We start from the raw sequence: 18,691 nt of genomic DNA, 5'->3' as shown, positions 1-18,691 counted from the left end.
CCCTATGGAGAGAAAATTACTCATGCACAGACAATACTCATTTGTAAGTTATTTTGCATTTGAGTGTTGTTAATAAAGTGAATCCATCCTAATTTAAATATGGCTAAAATATAACTTTATTGAAAATGTTTTCACAATGTTGAACTTTTTAACCTATTTGGACTGTAATGTTCGGTGTCCTGTGTCTTATGAAGGAAAGAGATGTTGCTCTTAAGATCAAACTTTCTGTTTTGTTCAGTCTGAATAACACAAAATCTTTGCTGCTGCTGTTTTGTTTTCATTTGTGACTTGAGCACTGAAAGACAGTGAGAAACTATGTTGCTTAAGGAAAAGCTCGATCCCACACCAGCCAAGTGGGACCTAAAATAATGCAAATATTCACTTCCTGTTTAAATACCCTCACTACTCCCTGCTCTCCTTTTTTTGGCCCAGCAGAAAGGATTCAGTCCCCTCCATGTGGCAGCAAAGTATGGCAAGATGGAGGTAGCCAGTTTGCTCCTACAGAAGGGAGCTGCACCTGATGCTGCTGGAAAGGTGAGATGTCTGAAAAGGCGGAGAGTTTCTGAGTATAAATTTAAGAAACAGAAAAAGATGACCTGTTTAAGACGAGCAGGCAGGTTCAGCAAGGAAATGATAGACAGCAAAAGTGCAGTATAAACCTGAAATTCCTAATTCCATGTCCTCATCTCTAAGATAGTCAGCAGGGCCGTGTTGTGTTTTCTGAGTTGCAGCTGGCCCAGATGCTGGGAGGTAGTAGTGTGGTGGAAGCAAGCTGAGGTCTGATCACAGTGCGATACATCAAACAGATGCTTGTCCTGTTGCAAAAACCTTGTAGGCAGAGTTCTTTTATTCCACTGAGAGAGACTTAAATAGCTGAGACCTGCTGGCACTAGTCGTATGTGCATCTTTGCCACCATCTGAAAGCGTTTAACATAAAGACTGTCAGATATGATAATGAAACTTCCACAGTGTCTGGTGGTGTCATGCTAAAATCTGCCTCAGTGTCAGATACACAAAGAAGAAAATCAGGTCGTCATTATTATAATACATTTTATATCAAGATGAAAATAAAGACTTTAAGATATTATATGGGGTTTTTTTATATCTTTTGGTAGAAATAATGAGTATGTCACATCATATGCCGCCCTGTTTGATCACTCTGCGTGTGCGTTTTGATGAGAAAACATTGTAAAACACTTTTAGAGCCTAGGATTATAAAGTACTCCATATATACAGACCATTATTTACATAATGCCTCCATCATCTAACTCTTATAGAAAGTATTAAGACAATGACATGACCTTGAAACTCTCTTTATGGAAGGTTGTTGTTAGTGAGCCACACTGTGTGGAGGCCTGGTTGGGCATTCACCTTCTGTGGGACACGTCCTATGAAAGAGTAATTGCGAGCACGGTTTTGTGGTTTAACATGAGTGATGCAGACCCTTTAATCTCCCACTTGTGTCGATGGATACACTGAGAAATCTTGTCTCAAAATATATAATTTGAACAACTAGTGGCAGATAAGCACATGCTTTTGGTTAAAAAAAATTATTAGATTCAGTTTTCTGATCACATTTTAAAATAATAACTAGACCTTGCTGCTTCTGCTGTTGGTAAACTAATACTAATCCTTCTTCTGCTGCTATAAAAATAATGCTTTAGTCACATCTTTGCTGGCCAGTGAAAAGTGTGTATCTTCAGTTTTGGTGCTTTTGCACACTTGAGATGACTTTAGCATGTTTTGACATGGCTATTGAATTCCAAATCAAAATACTGTAGCCGTTGTAGATAAGTGCTGCAAAGTCAACATTTTGAAGATACATTGAAATCTATCAGCAGGCCAGCAGGAAAATTCTCTCACTCAGTTTCCTAATAATGCCATCTACCTTTAGCGCATGAAGTTAGAGCTCTAACCGTCTCCTATACTTTGTATCTTTCATCGGTTCGATGCCCATCTCTAAAAATTTCTTAACACAGTTTTAATTTGGCTCTTTCATTTTACTTGTCAGCGTGTCTGTGCTTGGGTGTGGTCGGTGATCTTCTAATCCCGTGTTGTGTTGCATGCCTGTGTGTATGTGTTCCTGTGTGTGTGTGGATGTGTCTCTGCATTTGTACGTGTGTGTGTGTGTGTGTGTGTGTGGGTGTTTTAGAGTGGGCTAACTCCTCTGCATGTAGCTGCTCACTACGATAATCAGAGAGTGGCACTGCTGCTGCTGGATCAGGGAGCTTCCCCACACGCTGCCGCCAAGGTATCCACACAGACACATATCAATACACGTGTTAAGAGGAACTCACCTGGCTTATCACTTACGTAACATCCCATTAATAATGATTTATGTGTAATATTCATCCGTGTGAATGTGGATCTAATGCTCGCCCATTTCCTCCATCCGTTTCATCATTTATCAGTGAAAGTGTGAGTTTTATTTTGTGCTCAGTCAAGTCTTACAAACCACCTGACCAGCCTGAAATGAGGTCATGCTGTCAGCAGATTTGAGTTGCTGGTTTGCTACATATTGCAAGCAATATACTGTGTTTCTCCTAAAAAGAAGAAATGTAATTACTCCAGAGTCAGTAATAGTGCCAAACCACTAAAATTTCCTCTTTTTTTGTCTGTTCAAGAGTTGAGAAAATGATGTATTCCCAATAAAACCTAAAAAAAAAAAAGCTGTTAAGTTAGACAGACAAACATAAGTGGTCAAGTCATGGTTTGTCTCCTGCCAGGCTTTAAGAGTCTGTCGAAACTGCAGAACGAGTGTGAGCAAAAAGCCAGAACCAACCAAAAATGTGGCAGGAAATGCCTGTTTTGCCTGGACTGTCAAGTGACATGCCACAAAAGGAGACCAAAGCTTGCAAAGCCACTTTGGTCCATCCTAGCTCTCTTTCTCTCCCTTAATCTGCGTCTGTCTAAATTTATTCCTTTGCCTTTCTTGTCGCCTTCCCACACTCATTCTGTCCTGCCTTCTTCCTTTCTCTCTTTCTTTCTCAAATTGTTTTTCATTTGGCTGGGTTCTAAAGTTAGTGTGCTTGATCTAATTTAAGTGCTTTTGGAAACAAATCAATCAGTGTGTACAAGAGGAGTTGTATAGAGGCGCTAACACAGAGACACGAGTAGGGTTACTATTGCAGTTATTGCTGCAATAGATCCCTGCAGTACCATAATCTGTGCTCTGTGTGTGATGTTTTTCTACTTAGTGATGGAGATAGAAAAAAATGGATTTTGACTTGAAGTATAAGTCTTGCTTTACACAGTGTAGTAAATTAAATCAAAGAAGGAAGCCAAGTTAGGCTCTGTAAATAGAGGCTCTTCCCTCTTCCAGACTCACCTTATCCTTTTACTCACTCTCATTTGAGCTAGAATTACCTTCTCCCTTGCAGACCTCAAGGCTACCCAGAGGTTTGAATGTAGCCCTCCTGCTACTTTGTAATGTTTTCTCTCAGGTCCTCTCCTCCACAGTAGCAACAAGGAGGAAGCCAGGGTGGTGACTGTTCACGTTTAAGTTGCACTCCTGTTTCTACACTTTGTCTCTAGCACTTTCACTGTTGTGAATGTGTGTAACAGCTGAGGTCAACCTTCTGTCTGAGGTTTTCCCATCAGTTTTACCTGTGATACGTTAGGCTGGCCACACTAGCCTCATGACTGTCAATAAGTTGAAAGACCCTTGTGCTGTAAGTTTGTTTTCATGACAAACTGGATTATACGTCCTGATGCAAAGTTACAACATTTTTAATCAAAGCTGTATCCTGATTTTCAGCTGCATCTATCATGTAATAGATCTTTAGTTTTGTAGATAAAATGAAAATTACTTTTAGACACACCCTTCAGCCCTGCCCATTGTTTAAGTTTTACAACCATAGAAGAGCTCGGTTCAGCCTCCTAACCTCTACGCCTCTCTTGCGGACCTTAGAACGGCTACATGCCCCTTCATATCGCTGCCAAGAAGAACCAAATGGAAATTGGGACCACACTGCTGGAGTACGGTGCAGACACCAATGCAGTGACGCGGCAAGGCATCAGCCCAATTCACCTTGCAGCACAGGAGGGCAACGTGGATCTGGTGTCACTGCTGCTGACCAAGAACGCTAATGTCAACGTGTGCAACAAGGTAGAATCTGTCACATAGCTCTAGTATTTATACAGGAACTACTACAAATGTAATTAAGCTTACACATGTATATGGCCCACAATCCTTCTTACCCAGTAGACAAACACTTGTCATGATTTTTGCCATAACACATTAGACTTCTCAAACAAGTTTTCTGAAAAACACCCTACTTTTCATTCTTCTTCTGCACACCCACCCTAATAAATGTAATTGTGGATTTGCATGTTTTTCTCCTTTTTTCATATACAGAGCGGACTAACACCACTCCACTTAGCAGCTCAGGAGGACAAGGTCAATGTTGCTGAAGTCCTTCTCAATCATGGGGCTGATGTCAACCCACAAACAAAGGTACAGCTTTCTCAGATGACTTCTTGCACACATGGGAAAACTGTAAATACTTGAGTAGGCAGGTTTGCTGCATATTTATACTTTTTTAACTTCCATCAGTTAATTTGCTTTATGTGCTTATCCTGATTTTCCTCTTTAGCTTAACACGCTCATACACTCACTTGTCTGCCGACATCTCAGTTGCTGCATAAATAAAGGATTGTTACCTGAGTAGAAGGTGATCATGTTGTTATGGATGCAGCAAACACATTCATGCACATAATCACGTTCACTAAGAGCTGCAGTAGCTAAAGGTTGGGCTAACACAAGGTTATTTGTGGTGTGTTTGTGCTGACAGGACAGTTGTTTACAGCAAAGAGGTTATTCACCCACTGATCTCCATGATACACAAATACATAATTCATAGAGCAGATGAAATACGATGCAGTTTTAATTTAGGATTTAGAGAAATCCCATTATGTGAGAGGATTTATATATTTGCCTGGTAAATTTTACACTTAAAATATAAACTTTCCAAAATTCAGGCCAGCTCTCTAGTAAACTGTGATGTAACAAATTATAGTCTGCAGTTGGCACTTGTGAGTAATTTTCTGTCCTGTTTTAATTGAATTGTCTGTGCCTCTTCTGCCATCATTTGTCATTCCAGATGGGTTACACTCCGCTGCATGTAGCTTGCCACTATGGAAATGCAAAGATGGCAAACTTCCTGCTGCACAACCATGCCAGAGTCAATGGCAAAACCAAGGTAGACACACAGAATCACACACATACAGTCTTGTATCGCTGAAGACCTTCCTGCAATCCTGCAGTGTATTTGCATCTTTCCTGGACAAACTGATTGTGTTTGTCTGGCTGTGCTTAGAACGGGTACACTCCTCTACACCAAGCTGCTCAGCAGGGCCACACCCACATCATCAACCTGCTGCTTCAGAACGGGGCCTCGGCCAACGAACTCACTGTGGTTAGTACGCAAACACACGGGCTAGACAGCAGAGCTTAAGTTTGAGGAAATACTGAATGCTTTTTTCCTTTCTGTGTGTAACTTCCTCTGTGTGTTTTTGTCACTGGTAAGAACGGGAACACTGCCCTATCCATTGCCCGCCGTCTTGGTTACATCTCTGTTGTTGACACTCTGAGGCCTGTGACTGATGAAAACTTGGCCACTATGGTAAGACACTGACTTCTTGTCAATGCCATCTCACATGCTTTAAGACATACAATCTTAAGACATATAATTACTTCATACATCAACTGATGGATATTTTGTGTAACTTGACAGCTGGGCAAAGATTCTGTGCTTCTTATTGAAAGGTTTTAATATATGTTTTCTTTTTTTGGGTGTGTGAGACTGTGTGATTTTTATTGATGATTCAGCTTCATTAGTTTAAATAATAAACTGACAGCTATCACATTTTAGCAAATTAACATGAGCAAATCTCATTTTCCAGACACTGAAGGGTAAACTTCTATGTTTTATTTTCTTAGCAGCCATTTATTTTTATTTAGGTATTAACTATGTGGAAATCAGCTTTGTCACTCTGTGATACTTTCAGAGTTGATTCCAATACTTTTTGGGCTCTGACATCGGGAAAAACAAGAATATCGGAACTAAAAGTTGTACAGTGCATTAGAAATAGTATCACTTTGGTTGTTTGTTGGATTAGGAAGGTTGTTGTTTGCTTAAAAGCGAACATTAGAAATAATGTTTTTTATTTGTCTGTGAAACTACTAGTGTTTTCTTACCGAGCAGCTAGCTCATTGCCAAAAATAAACCGTGGCCGTGGACAGCCAGCAGCACACTGTAAGTGGAGTTAAGGTGTGAATACTGCAAATGAGCTTGCAAGTCAGTCTGTCACGCTGTGTCACATGTGTGAAGTTGTCCTGCTTAAGAGAAAGGGACGGCTCAGATTGGAGCTTAAGGATTCCCCTCGTATAGCCAACGTTACTAACAGCAATACTAACAGCTGACCCTAATGAGTGAGGTACAGAAAGACAGGCAGTGATGTAGAAGTGATGAAGAAGTGACAAGCGTGTGAGGGGGACAGTGAGTGAAGAGCCAGGAAAAGGGGTCATTGAGGATCCAGCACAATCAGCAGGAAAGTGTATTCGTCATAAATGCTTCAAACCACAGGAGTGTGAATAAAAGATCAAGGTCATCTCCTCACACCTCAGTGTGCCTGATCTATTATTCACCGTACACAGACCTCTGCTGTTGTTTTATGTTGCTCTTAAGCCTACATCTGCAGCCTTTGGAACATTTGCTGATCGCTTATCTGGGTCAAGATGGCCTTCAGAAATACAGTATGACTACTTCTTGCTATGACAGGGCCTGGAGACCAGTCTAAGGCCCAAATAAGGAAATATATGTGAAGCTTTCACTTTATTTGCAACTTATATCCTGAAGTTGACACCAGCTGACTACATTTATCAGAGCTTCAGCTGATAAAATATTTAAAGAGTGGGTAATAATCAAGATCATCTTTTCTTATGTTCCCTTTGCTGTCACGCATAAACTGACTTTCAAAATATCAACAACAATGTCACTATCAGTACTTTCTTTTAATATGTAGCAATGTGAAAGGCAGTGATTTCAAGTGATTATGTGACATATCATAATTTAAGAAAATCCATTTGTAACTGCTTAAAAAAACAGGTGAGGAATATATAATATATGTATTTTTTTTGAATTTCCAGAGTGCATCCGAAAAGCATAAAATCAATGTCCCTGAGACCATGAATGAATTCCTCGATATGTCAGATGATGAAGGTATGTAAAAAAAATGTTTTTAAATTTTATCACTGAGGCCTAAAATCAATGAAAGTGCATAATTCCCATATACTGTGTGCTATGTGATGTCATTCTCATTAACGTGCATGTTTCACTGTATGTGTATCCAAAACACAGTCCAGGCCAATGTGCCAGAAACTCTCAGTGAGGAGTCTTTGTCAGATGTTGACGAAGGTATCGGTTTGAATCCTCTCTTCTATTTTTTGCTTCTTTTCCTTTAATACAACAGAGCTGCCTTGCCTAGAACTAACAGTGTTGCCTTTGCTGTACTGCTGTTCTGCTTTGCTGTTCATGGTAATGGGAACGTTTTCAAAGGAACTTACTCACTGACCAGAATACACACTGTCCACTCAAACTAAATGCTGTGGTTATTCTTTAGTTATTATGTTGTTAAGGCTCCATGGGTTGTGCATATATACTGTTTTATTGTATTTATTATCTTTCCTTAGTCTTTAATCATGCAGACAAACAATAAAGTCCAGCTGTAGCCATTTTATTTGACACAAAATTGTGTAGCTGTGAAAAAATGAAAGCAAAATCAATGTGACACACATCAAAATGCAGAGTTGGAATATGAAGAGGCCGGCATACATCTTGTCAAATCATTTTTCAATGTATGTAAAATTCAAGTTTCATAGTTTGCAGCAGAGTAGCTGCTTCAGGACTGCAGGCCAATGTTCTGCCAAGTTTATGGTACAGAGGACCGTCCACTCAGTCCTCTGTCCTTTGTTTTGGAACTACACAGCCAAGATTCTTGCAAAATTGATGAGCTCGTTCACAGGCTGTTGCTCGGGGGATGTTGGTCAAGGGGTGTGGAGTTTCTGTGTGAGGCGATACAGCTAGAATCAACAAGTATACACGCATATCAGGTTTTAGGGGATGAGTTTGTTCTGAAGATCCTCACATAGGAAATATAGTGCCCATGACTTAATGTCCTCCACATAAACGGTTTATACCATGCATGTATTTCATCAGCGTTGTACTTCTGTGGCCTTGATAATCACTTTGCCCAATAGCACCATCAGACTGGCTTCAGACAGCAGTTGTATTCAGGTCTGCACTCCTTCATTTTCTATAGGATGCTGTTGTTTTGCTCTATGTGGGTGTGTGTTAAAGAAGTAGCAGGAGTAAATGGAGACTTTCTTCAACTTGTTTTAATCCTACATGAGGGAAGCCAATCCTATTAAGCTGCAGGCTGGAGTGACTCTAACAGCTCCCCGTGGTTGCTGTTGTGTGTGTGTGTTTTCTTGTGTGTTATTGTGACCTGCCTTATGACTTCTATACATGACTACAGCCACTAATCTATAGAGAATAACTTAAATCTTTGATTTTCTCTGTTAGCGTCATAGTATAGATTTCTATAATTCCTATGGCATTGGCCTGCAATAGTTTCATTACTGCAGTTAACCGTTGCTGCTTTGCTTGCATTCTCTTACTCTTGTGCAAGTTGTAGTCACTGTGTGCAACACAGAGACAGAAGAGCTAGACAGTGAAATGTTGCTCAAGAGATTAAAAATTGCAAAATTATGTGGTTATTTCGTCATTATTGTAGCCCCACTCCCACTTTGACACACAGCCAAACTCCCTCTAGGATTTCCATCACAGAGGAAGAATAAAACCTCAGTGAAAGTTTCAAATGCTGACGTTCCCAGGCATTTGCTGAAACGACCTGTCAGCTGACTGTGCTCTCCACAGAGCGGTAAACACTTCCACCGCGGCCCCTGTTGACACTCTTCAACTGGAGTTTGTTGTGGATGCTGCTGAGCCAGAGACGCACTGTCTCTCTCTCGCTTTAAATCCAATGAGATGAGCTTTTTTTTGAGCCGCCTGCAAGAGATTTAACCCCGGTGTGGCCACCGATGTCAGGTGGCTTAGACTTAGGCTGTTTTATGTTTCCTCGTGTCCTTTTTGTGCAACAAGGAGACGCAAAACTTGGAGAGGTTCTAATCTACATTATTTTCGCAACGAAAGCAGCAGGGATGTGCGCACGGGCAAGAAACACGCAAGTTGGTTGGAGTGGAGTTAAGTGTTTGAGGTGACGAGAGGGCAGCTTTTTCCACCAGCACCAGAAGCATTGAATGGACTTCTTGATAGTCTTAAACTTTCTGCAGTTTTTACACCGTGGGCGTTTTGTGGCGTTTTAGAGAAACAGAAATTACCGCCGAAACACGAACAGAGCTGTAATCGATATGGCTGCGCTGGACAAAGGTAAGTCGCTCGGGGGGTTTAAAAGAAGTTTCAATAGCCGGTGCAATTACTAAGCCACAGAGAATTGATCGAGAGACAGAAAGTAAGAAAGTGAGAGTTACTGAGCGACAATGTGAAATTGTCACTATAACATGTGGTTATTATTTTTTCCGTTTTTACTGATTTTACGTAGTTTTTATTGTGTGAACTATAATCAACATCCTTTTTATATTTGTGAACAGTTTTTGTTTTTTCTTTATCTTAGAGGGACGGAAAAGGCAGGCTTTGTTTTTTTTTGTTTGTTTTTTGGGCGGGGGGATTCAGAATATGCTTTAAAATATAGGCTAGAACAGGAGGGTGTTTGTGTGTGTGTGTCGGGGTGTAAGTGGTGGAATAACTGAGCACGAATGGGACTGCCACACTTTATTCTAACAGCGAGCAGTCGATCCCTTTCCAGGTCTGTGAAGTCAGACAGAAAAATCTGTGAAACGCAGGAAGTTGGATTATCCGCTCTGCCACAACAATAAAAGATATCGTTATGCGTTCAATAACACTTCATATGCTACATCCACATCATAAGATATGCATATTTCGCTTTCATTTTTATTGAGATTTGGAAACAGACAAGAAGCGATATTATAATGGATATTTCTCTGTCCCAGTGTTTTAAAATTAAGGTGCACAAGATTTCAAAATTATACTAAATACACAGAGATTATTTATTAGTTAAAATATTTCTTTAGTATAATTAAAATATTGCGATATGTCTTCGAAAATCTTGCATCTTTTATCAATTTCCTTGCTTCACTTGAGAGAACATGTTCACAGTATTCTTTGTAAGACTAGCTGATGAACATTATAATTGTAATTTATGAAGTGTAAACATAGGGAGTAAATAGGTTTAATTTTTTTCTTTGTCTTTAGTTTTGACTAAAGAGAATTTCATTTATAACCCTTCCACCACTGGTTTTATTTTGAAATCTGACACCGGAAACGCTGCCATCCCTTGTCCTCTTGCTTGACACTGGTGGTGGTGTGTGATCGGAGTGCGGCAGTATTGAAGGTAGGGGGAGGGGCTGCGGTGAAGGAGCAGAGTGTTGCAGGCAGGACAGAGCCGGACATGAGGGAGAAGGGGAAACACTGTAGCCGCCCCGGCGGCTTCATTGACCGGCGTGTCATCGTTCACCGGTCCGCCGATCGAGGTGCGGTGCGGTTATGCACTTTCTCCTTATTCTTTGCTTATTGTGCTGAGGCTTTGGTAGCTATAAAACCTTCTGCTTTGACTCTTCTGAAACGAGCTGCGTTTGATTTTACAGGAGAGCTCTAGATATACCGCAAAGTGTCTTTGCTGCTGCCTCTTTCTCTTTTAATATTAGTCTCACCTCTAAAGTCCAGCATAGGCGCTGCTGAGTGTTCCAGCTTCATGTTGTTGGTGTGCCACAAATGAAAAGAATAGACTGAAAGAAAGAAAAGTTGCAGTGAGATAGTCTGGGTTGATTTAACGGCAGAGGGATGCTGATAATTAGCCAAGGCCCTCTCTAAGTAGTCTAATCAAATAAAAGAGAGGCTGGTGTCGGGTTGTTTTTCTTTGCTGGGTGCCGCATCGTCTCTCTTGCCCTGATTAGCTTTTGAAGTTAACAGGAGGCTTTCTGATTTCGTCCCTTCACTAGGTGAGGATGCAATGACTGGGGATACAGACAAATACCTGCGGCCTCAGGACCTCAAAGAGTTGGGGGATGACTCTCTCCCTCATGAGGGGTACATGGGTTTCAGCATAGGAGCCCGCTCAGCCAGGTAGGCACCTGTCATTTTTATATATATGCACATTAAAACTAATGATGTACTTCACAGTGTGACATCATCTTTGCGATATTTGGTCACCCTAAATCCATAGATTTATAATGCCATAGTTGATATGACATATATTGTTCTTGTTGCTCTTGAATAGTTTAATGCACAGCCCCCTCCACCGAGCACACACACATGCATACATATGCAACATAAACACATATAGGCTCACACACAATAACACGGCATATTGGAAGTCACCAGAAAGCGCAGCTGGGAAGTTGCCATCTAATGATTCAACCTGACTAAATGATTCAGCGTTTTGTGTGACCCTGTTTGAAACTCGGGCAAAAAAAAAAAATGTACAAAGAGCTAGCAAGCTTTGATACCTTTGATGCTCTGGGCGAACAGCTGCGTGTCGGTGTAGCTACACTTTCACATAGTGGACAAAGGATGTCGTGGAAAAATGGCAGGCGCCAATGAAAACACTCCGGTGGTGTGTTGTGCAGCCCCACAGTGTGTATTGTAACCGCACTGACAGATGGCAGATGGCACTGTGATGGCTGGATTGATAAAAACAACGACACACTGACTGTGACAGGAAGCTGCTAACATCAGCAGGGCAAGGCAAACAAGGGAAACACTGGAGGGATTCCACGTGAACGACTTTGTTTTGATGGGCTGATCCTGGAAAAAGTTTTGACAGAGAGATAATACGTTGAATTATGCAAAATGTTAGTTTGAAAGAACTATTTTGTACAATGATACAGCGAGGAGCACATGCAAGCTTAAAAGCTGTGCTCACCTTTCTATTTCAGAGTTTTATTACATTATTATTACACTGACTTCTCCTTACAAATGATCAAGTCCTTCCATAGTTTCCATAGAACTTTCTTCCTCTGCAAACTACAGACACATATACTAAAATCTGCATATACATATACATACATTGCACATACACTTTGTTAAGCTGACTGTTTTTGCAGGAGTGCGGAAATGTATAAAATAATGTATTGATCAGTGAATGTGTGATGCTGAGCAAGTTCTTTTCTTTCCCTTACCTTTTCATTTATGACATTGACATTGCATGGTCTGCTTTTTGAGTGGGCTGGATACACGCAAACACCTTCTCATGTAAAACGGGAAAAATTCGCTCAACCTTGTCGTAGTGTGCCACCAAAAGCACAGCATCAATGTCACATCACGCTTGAACGTCTTCAAAATGCTTTGCTTTTCACTCTGCTATTTTGTTCTTTTTTTCTTGTTTTCTTGCATCCTGTCTCTCATTCTAGCCCTAGAATCAGGTAAGAAAAGAGTAGTAGTTGTGGTACCAGTAGTAGGTAAAAGATCTGTGAATGGTGTCTCTTCCCTGTGACCCTGTGAACTACTTTTTAACCCCAATCCAACACTCATAAGACTCTAACTCAAACCACCAGTCATTCATTGGACATTGGTGTCATCCAGTGTTGGTGTTTCTCTGTTCGTGGTAGCGTATTTGACCCATTTGCTGTTACGTGTTGTATTTTTAGATCATCATCATCATCCCTCCACTTTTTAAATCATACCTCTTAGTGAAATCTGTGTCTATTGTTTTGATGTAGGTGTGCAAAAGAGACAGTTTTGCTGGACATAAGAAAATATAAGCAGCTGTTTTGCGGATCTTTCAGTTTTGAGTTGTGTGGAGTAATCTACTAATGTTTTGATGTGGCTTCTTCTTATGTGGCACCTTATGTTTTTTTGGAGTGTCTCTGAGTGTAACTTCCAGGGATCGGACACATCATTGGATTAATAATTTGTTGACATAATTGGAGGTGTCCCACAAGTATTCGGCATGATTCCTGCTGTTCAATTCTGGTTTGCAGAGATGGAAACTTTGCATTCGAACACAGCAGCACTCACGTGGATATACTATGACTCAGTTGCCTACAGTTGCCTCTGTGAGTCCACAAAAATCCCTTCGACCCAGTGCTTAACTGGTTCATACTTTGACATGCTAGATTGAAAATTTGAAGTAGATTTTATGAGTGACCACCCATAAAAATGAATGGAGTGGAAAGAGGAAAGGAGGTGTTAGAGCAGGGTCTGATTGATTAGAGGAAAGCAGTGGGATAGAGGCAAAGTTGAAAAAGTCTTTAGTTGAGTGGATGAACTGATAAACTTTACAGTATTGTTAAAGCATCGTGACTCAGGAAATGAGAAAGCAGAGAGAGAAGGAGATCATTATGGAGAAGGATGACACGCAGAAGTGAAAAGCTGACTACAGGGAGGACATAAAAGGGAATGAGCAAGAATGAAAACATAGAAGGAAAAGAAGAAGCGCTGATGTTTTTGGGGGGAGAATGAGAAAGAGGAGGAAGCTGTAAAAAACAAACATGTTCGGGGTGAGAACAGAGTAGAGGGGGGGGATAGCGCGGCGCTGCCTTGCCAGCGAGTCCATTCAGCCCGCACAGAGTTGCTTGGTAACTTCGATGCCGGGGTAGGCAGGCTCTGCTGAATAAAGGGCTTCTCTCTGTGCTGAATAGCGTGCCCACTCAAACACGCTGAGCTCTGCATTTTCTCCCCCTCACTCACCCACTCTCCCCCTTTTGCACTCACGCACGGCGCATCAATACACACATACAGTATACCCTCTGAGAAACGAAGGCAGAGTTTTCAGCTTTGTTCACAGCTGAAGCTGCGTATCCTACACAAACAACAACAACAACAACAACGCACCTTTCATGTATGATATTTAAGTGCTTCTTCGCACACACACAAAAATATATGTTTTAGGTAAGCGTTTAGTCACCGCACATCAAATGAATATTTCACATCTTCTGCAATGATCAAATCGCTGTAGAAGGAGCACAAGAAAGAAGCCCGAAATGAATCTGCAGCACTGCATTGAGCTGAAGAGGCAGCAAAAATAGGCACACATCACCACACACAGCCATAAAGCAGACTGCAGCAAGATAGATAGAAAAGACCTGCTTCCCTTCTTGTATTTTGCTCCTTTGAAACAGGTCTAGGTCAGCTAATCTTAGAATAAAGGAAGGTGAGCCTTTGAGCTTGAGTCGGATTTAAAAGTTGAAATATCTTTGAGTGAATCTTGTTCCTTTTCCTGTCATTGATGACGTCTGCACAGAATTGAACACTTTAAGCTCTTATCTGCCAACCAGGTGCATATAAGTACAGTCTGCTATTCTGTCATACGTCATCATTCAGGCAGACGTAGTTAGTTTTTCCTTTCAGGCCGCCTACTTCTCCTCTTCCTCTTTCCCTCTATCTCTTAATGCAAAAAACTGACCTCACTCTCATTTCCATCTCTGAATAACGTGCTGCAATATCTTATCCCTGTTCAAATGCAGACTCTTCTGCTTCTCTATTTTCCCCATATTACTTTTGGACTCTCTGTCCAGTAAGTGAAACCCCTGGAGGTTACATGTAGTAATGGATTCCTTGCTTTTTGTTTTATGCCGTGTCCCCCTGCCTGTCACTTGTTGTTGCCCGCGGCACTGGGTTGCATGGTAACATGTAGCCTCCGCTCCTTCAGTTCGGATAGGTCCAACACGCTCAACCGGAGCTCCTTTGCACGAGACAGTATGATGATTGAAGAGATTCTGGCTCCTACAAAAGACACGGTAAGTTTCATTTCTTTCGACACCATTTCCAAGCCTTCTGTCACCTTCTATCCACATTTTCTTCTTTGCTTTTTGTTGTAATTGTTGTCTTTCTTGATTAAAACACAAATTGGATAGATTAAAGGCAGAATCAGAGTAGCTTCATTCATCTTGCACAAGGGTCATAACAGAAGAAGTGTTAATGCCATGCCTGCTTTTGCCAAAGTGCTGAGAGTGAGCATATAGCACCTTGATGAAAGCTTTATTCAAACCCAAGAGCTTTGAGCCCCCCACCTCCAGCTTCCCGAGGGAAAACTGCAGTGCTCTGCAGCGCTCATCTGTCATTACGTTGTTTATGTTGGTCTGTAGCAATAAAAGAACCTGTAACTCTTTTCCTGAAATTATTGTTAATATTTGTTTCAGCATCACCCAAGATCCCAAACAAAACTTAACGATATTTTGTAGTTGTCTTGAATTATAGAAGCAGATGTTTTGGAAATCATTTGACTATTTAACAACACTACTTTACTGTCTTATGTCAGAGAGCTTCCTGGTAAATTGGTGCTGTATTAACCTGTAAATATTATGTATATGAGATTATGTTTGCTTTGAATTATCTGCCTTTTGATGAGTGAAGTTTCAATTACAGTCACCTTTTGAATGTAGATGCTAGAATCAAGATGTATTCAAGGAGTCAAAATTGTTTTCCTCAGTGGAGCACAAATCCTGCAGTGAAGCACGGCACCATAAATTAATTTGTGTGGGCCATCTAGTACCTATAATGCGACTGCTGAACTGTTTTTCTTCTTCCCTAAGCTTCAGAGTGTCTGTAAAGACATTTCCTACTTGGTTGACCCACTCAATAAGGTATAAATGTCGTTGGATGTCTGACTCATTCGTCGGTTTTGTTATTTTTCATTCGCAGTGGTTCAGCTTCCATTTCTCTCAAGTTTTGCTTTTCCGTATATTTGTTTGTTTTGGGTCTTTGCCATAAGTCATTCCCATGCTCCTTTCAGTGTACGAGAGTTCCAAGATTCAGTGTTCACATCCTTCTTCTTTTATTAAAGCTGATCTTTAGTTTCAAGTTTCTCAGTCATCATAATTATATAGTATCATCTTTTATTTATGCGCCTCAAGTGCCTTTGTGTCCTGGCTGTTGTAAGACCATGGACAGTGATGGAAAACATTGGTGAAATAGAAGCTGTAAATGTAATCAGCCCATATCTATCATTGCAGTGAGTGATAATTTGTTCACTTTTTGTCATCTTGCACCTTGTTCCTTTTGTCTGGATCCATTAGTCAGTTTTGCAAATCTGCTGTCAGTTTTCTTTGTCATCCTTTTTCTTCTTAACCCATTCTTTACTTTCTGTGCTCTTTTCCATGTCTTTGGATCTTCCTCAATCAGCACCTTGCTGTGACCAGAGATTACAGTTCGGAGTGTATGAGACGCTACAGCTGGACTCCTGACACTATGGATCACAGCCACAACACTGTGTCTAGTCCAATTCACTCTGGGTAAGAACAGCTGCACTCTCATCCAGCCTGGGAAGATGTTTCCCAGCATGCATACACTTACAGTACATGTGAAACGACACACATACTGCATGTGCATTCATATAACTATTTGCAGAAATCACACATTTTATATGCTTACTGCACGCAAATGTTTTACTGTCTTTTGCTCTCCCCCAAAGAGTCAATATTCAGCAAACTCTGCAGCACTGATGCAGACAAGGTGCAGGGCTGTGGGATTTCTGCAGTGCTGCTACTGTACACATTACATTAAAGCAACAAGACACACTTCACCTTCTAAAACTCTTGAGTTCCTCCATGTTCACTGCCGTCATTCTATTTTTATCATTACGGAAACAAACCGCATACTTTGTGAGCTCATGGTACAGTGGCTCATGTGTTTCACTTAGATAAACCGATGCGTCTTTTACATACTTTGAATATACGACATCATAAAGTGTTAAGATCTGCTCAGAATAGAGCGTGCTGTCTTTGCACAGAACTTGCACATAACTGAAAATATCTTTGGTGTTACTGAGAATTTAAATAGTGGGATCTATCATTTTAAGTTTTGGATCTTTCTTTCTATTTATGACACATTATTTTACCTTCAAAGCGTGCCTGTTTATTTAAATATTACTGTGTTCATTGTCATTTTGTCCTCATTTTTTTGTCCTTATTTTTACTGCATCCCTTGTTTTTTCACCTTTTTAGTCTTCTTTCATCTCGAGTAGTCATTAGAGATCCCACCAGTGATTATGGAACTGCTACTAAAACTAGGTTCTGGGGGTTTGCCTCCTGCATTGTCTCCCATGTGTTTATTTTGCAGCTTCTCCTCCCCGCTCCCTCAGTATGACTCCAGGTGATGACTGAGTTTGCTGCTCTCACCCATGATGGCGCAGTGATGTCACTCGCTCCTCCACCTCTGTCTCCCTCTCATCTCGTCACTGTCTCTTCCCTCTCCCGTCTGTGCCTTTGTCATCTGTGTGGTCTGGTGTTTCATTTGCACTGCTTAGATCCTAGAAGTTTGTAGTCGACATGTTTGGGACTCCTTCTTTATTGTGCTATTCCTTACTCTCTCATTACACATAAAAAATAACACCTCAGTCTTCTGACAAAATATACAGGGATTTTACTGTTTGCAACATGCTTAGCAAGCAACACTTATGGGGAGAAAATTCAATGTGTGGCTTTAAATTAAAGCTGCACAGGCAGGTTTGTATGCCTACCCAAAACTTACTCCGTCTTCTTATTTGTGTAATTTGGTGTATTCGTGGGACGCCACAACGTGCTCTTGATTTGAAGAATACCGATCGTATCGACCCAAGTTGAAACATTAGTGCTGGTGTTTAATATTTGACCACTTAATGCTGCTTTACAGGGGCTGAATCTTTGGCATGTGCTCACTTACAGCCTCAGTCCTGGAAACTAAACTTTCTACAACTTCATTAGCAACCAGTTTAGTTTCACACAGTGTTTAGTTCCCTAAACTGAGGCAGGTGAAGGTGAGAACAGCCAAGTTTCAGAACTCAAAGCATCGTTTTTCTCCTCTCTATCGTCCTGTCTCTTCCTCTTTCTCTGTTTTTGTTACTTTCTGTCTTTTCCTTCACTTTATTTTGGTGTACGGTGATCACAGCATGGGAATCGTCCTCCCCACTTGTGTCCGTAGCTTTAGTCTATCTTCCTCTTTTGTCGTTGTTTTGTTTCCTACTCTGAAATGTTCTTCTTCATCTGGCAGGTTCTTGGTCAGTTTCATGGTGGATGCCCGTGGTGGTTCCATGAGGGGCAGCCGCCACAATGGCATGCGCATCATCATCCCTCCCAGGAAATGCACGGCACCCACACGTATTACTTGTCGCCTGGCTAAAAGACACAAACTGGCCTATCCTCCACCCATGGTAGAGGGTGAGGGGCTGGTCAGCCGACTGGTGGAGGTCGGACCTGCTGGGGCTCAGTTCCTTGGGTAGGTTTTGGGGTTTTTTGTAGTAGGCTAGGAGGCAAATCAAAGGTTTTTTCTTCTTTCTTTCTTAGATTGTGCACCAATTTAACGAAGATTCTTATGCTCTGTTTCCTCAAAGTCCTGTGATTGTGGAGATCCCTCATTTTGGTTCAATGCGGGGGAAAGAGAGGGAGTTGATCGTGTTGAGGAGTGATAATGGTGACACGTGGAAGGAGCACCAGTCTGACATTAGACCAGAAGACCTCACAGAGCTGCTTTCTGGAATGGATGAAGGTAACAGGAAGGTTATTTGGTGTGGTCCACATTTTATCAACCATCGTTGGGCTTTTTTGTGTGGAGTTTGCATGTTCTGCATGGGTTCTCTCTGGGTACTCTGGCTTCCTCCTGGAGTCTCAAGACAT

General features: G+C 41.2%; 1 protein-coding gene across 15 annotated transcripts in view; it reads left to right on the top strand.

The window, feature by feature from the left end:
- The window catches only part of LOC102198956 (ankyrin-3), a 116,928-nt gene that overhangs the window by 68,847 nt on the left and 29,390 nt on the right, over positions 1 to 18,691 (top strand). For 8 of the 15 annotated variants that reach the window (XR_001290307.1, XM_013909404.1, XM_013909409.1 and 5 more), the window contains 16 exons: positions 433 to 534; positions 2,153 to 2,251; positions 3,911 to 4,108; positions 4,358 to 4,456; positions 5,103 to 5,201; positions 5,319 to 5,417; positions 5,529 to 5,624; positions 7,151 to 7,223; positions 7,362 to 7,418; positions 11,102 to 11,225; positions 14,737 to 14,839; positions 15,635 to 15,685; positions 16,224 to 16,333; positions 17,160 to 17,192; positions 18,069 to 18,293; positions 18,409 to 18,563. Coding sequence is in view for 14 of the 15 variants with exons in the window: in XM_013909404.1 (XP_013764858.1) it covers positions 433 to 534; positions 2,153 to 2,251; positions 3,911 to 4,108; positions 4,358 to 4,456; positions 5,103 to 5,201; positions 5,319 to 5,417; positions 5,529 to 5,624; positions 7,151 to 7,223; positions 7,362 to 7,418; positions 11,102 to 11,225; positions 14,737 to 14,839; positions 15,635 to 15,685; positions 16,224 to 16,333; positions 17,160 to 17,192; positions 18,069 to 18,293; positions 18,409 to 18,563 (1,723 nt within the window). In the remaining variant the exon portion in view is untranslated. Of the gene's footprint in view, positions 1 to 432; positions 535 to 2,152; positions 2,252 to 3,910; positions 4,109 to 4,357; positions 4,457 to 5,102; positions 5,202 to 5,318; positions 5,418 to 5,528; positions 5,625 to 7,150; positions 7,224 to 7,361; positions 7,419 to 7,438; positions 9,453 to 11,101; positions 11,226 to 14,736; positions 14,840 to 15,634; positions 15,686 to 16,223; positions 16,334 to 17,159; positions 17,193 to 18,068; positions 18,294 to 18,408; positions 18,564 to 18,691 lie in introns of those variants that run through there. The other 7 variants (XM_013909403.1, XM_013909402.1, XM_013909415.1 and 4 more) reach the window with 5 other exon arrangements.

Source organism: Pundamilia nyererei, unplaced genomic scaffold, assembly GCF_000239375.1.
Source record: "Pundamilia nyererei isolate P.nyererei 1_Seehausen unplaced genomic scaffold, PunNye1.0 scaffold00024, whole genome shotgun sequence".
NCBI classification, from domain to species: domain Eukaryota; kingdom Metazoa; phylum Chordata; class Actinopteri; order Cichliformes; family Cichlidae; genus Pundamilia; species Pundamilia nyererei.
Note: the sequence above shows the minus strand (reverse complement) of the source record. Positions and strands in the feature narration are given on the sequence as shown.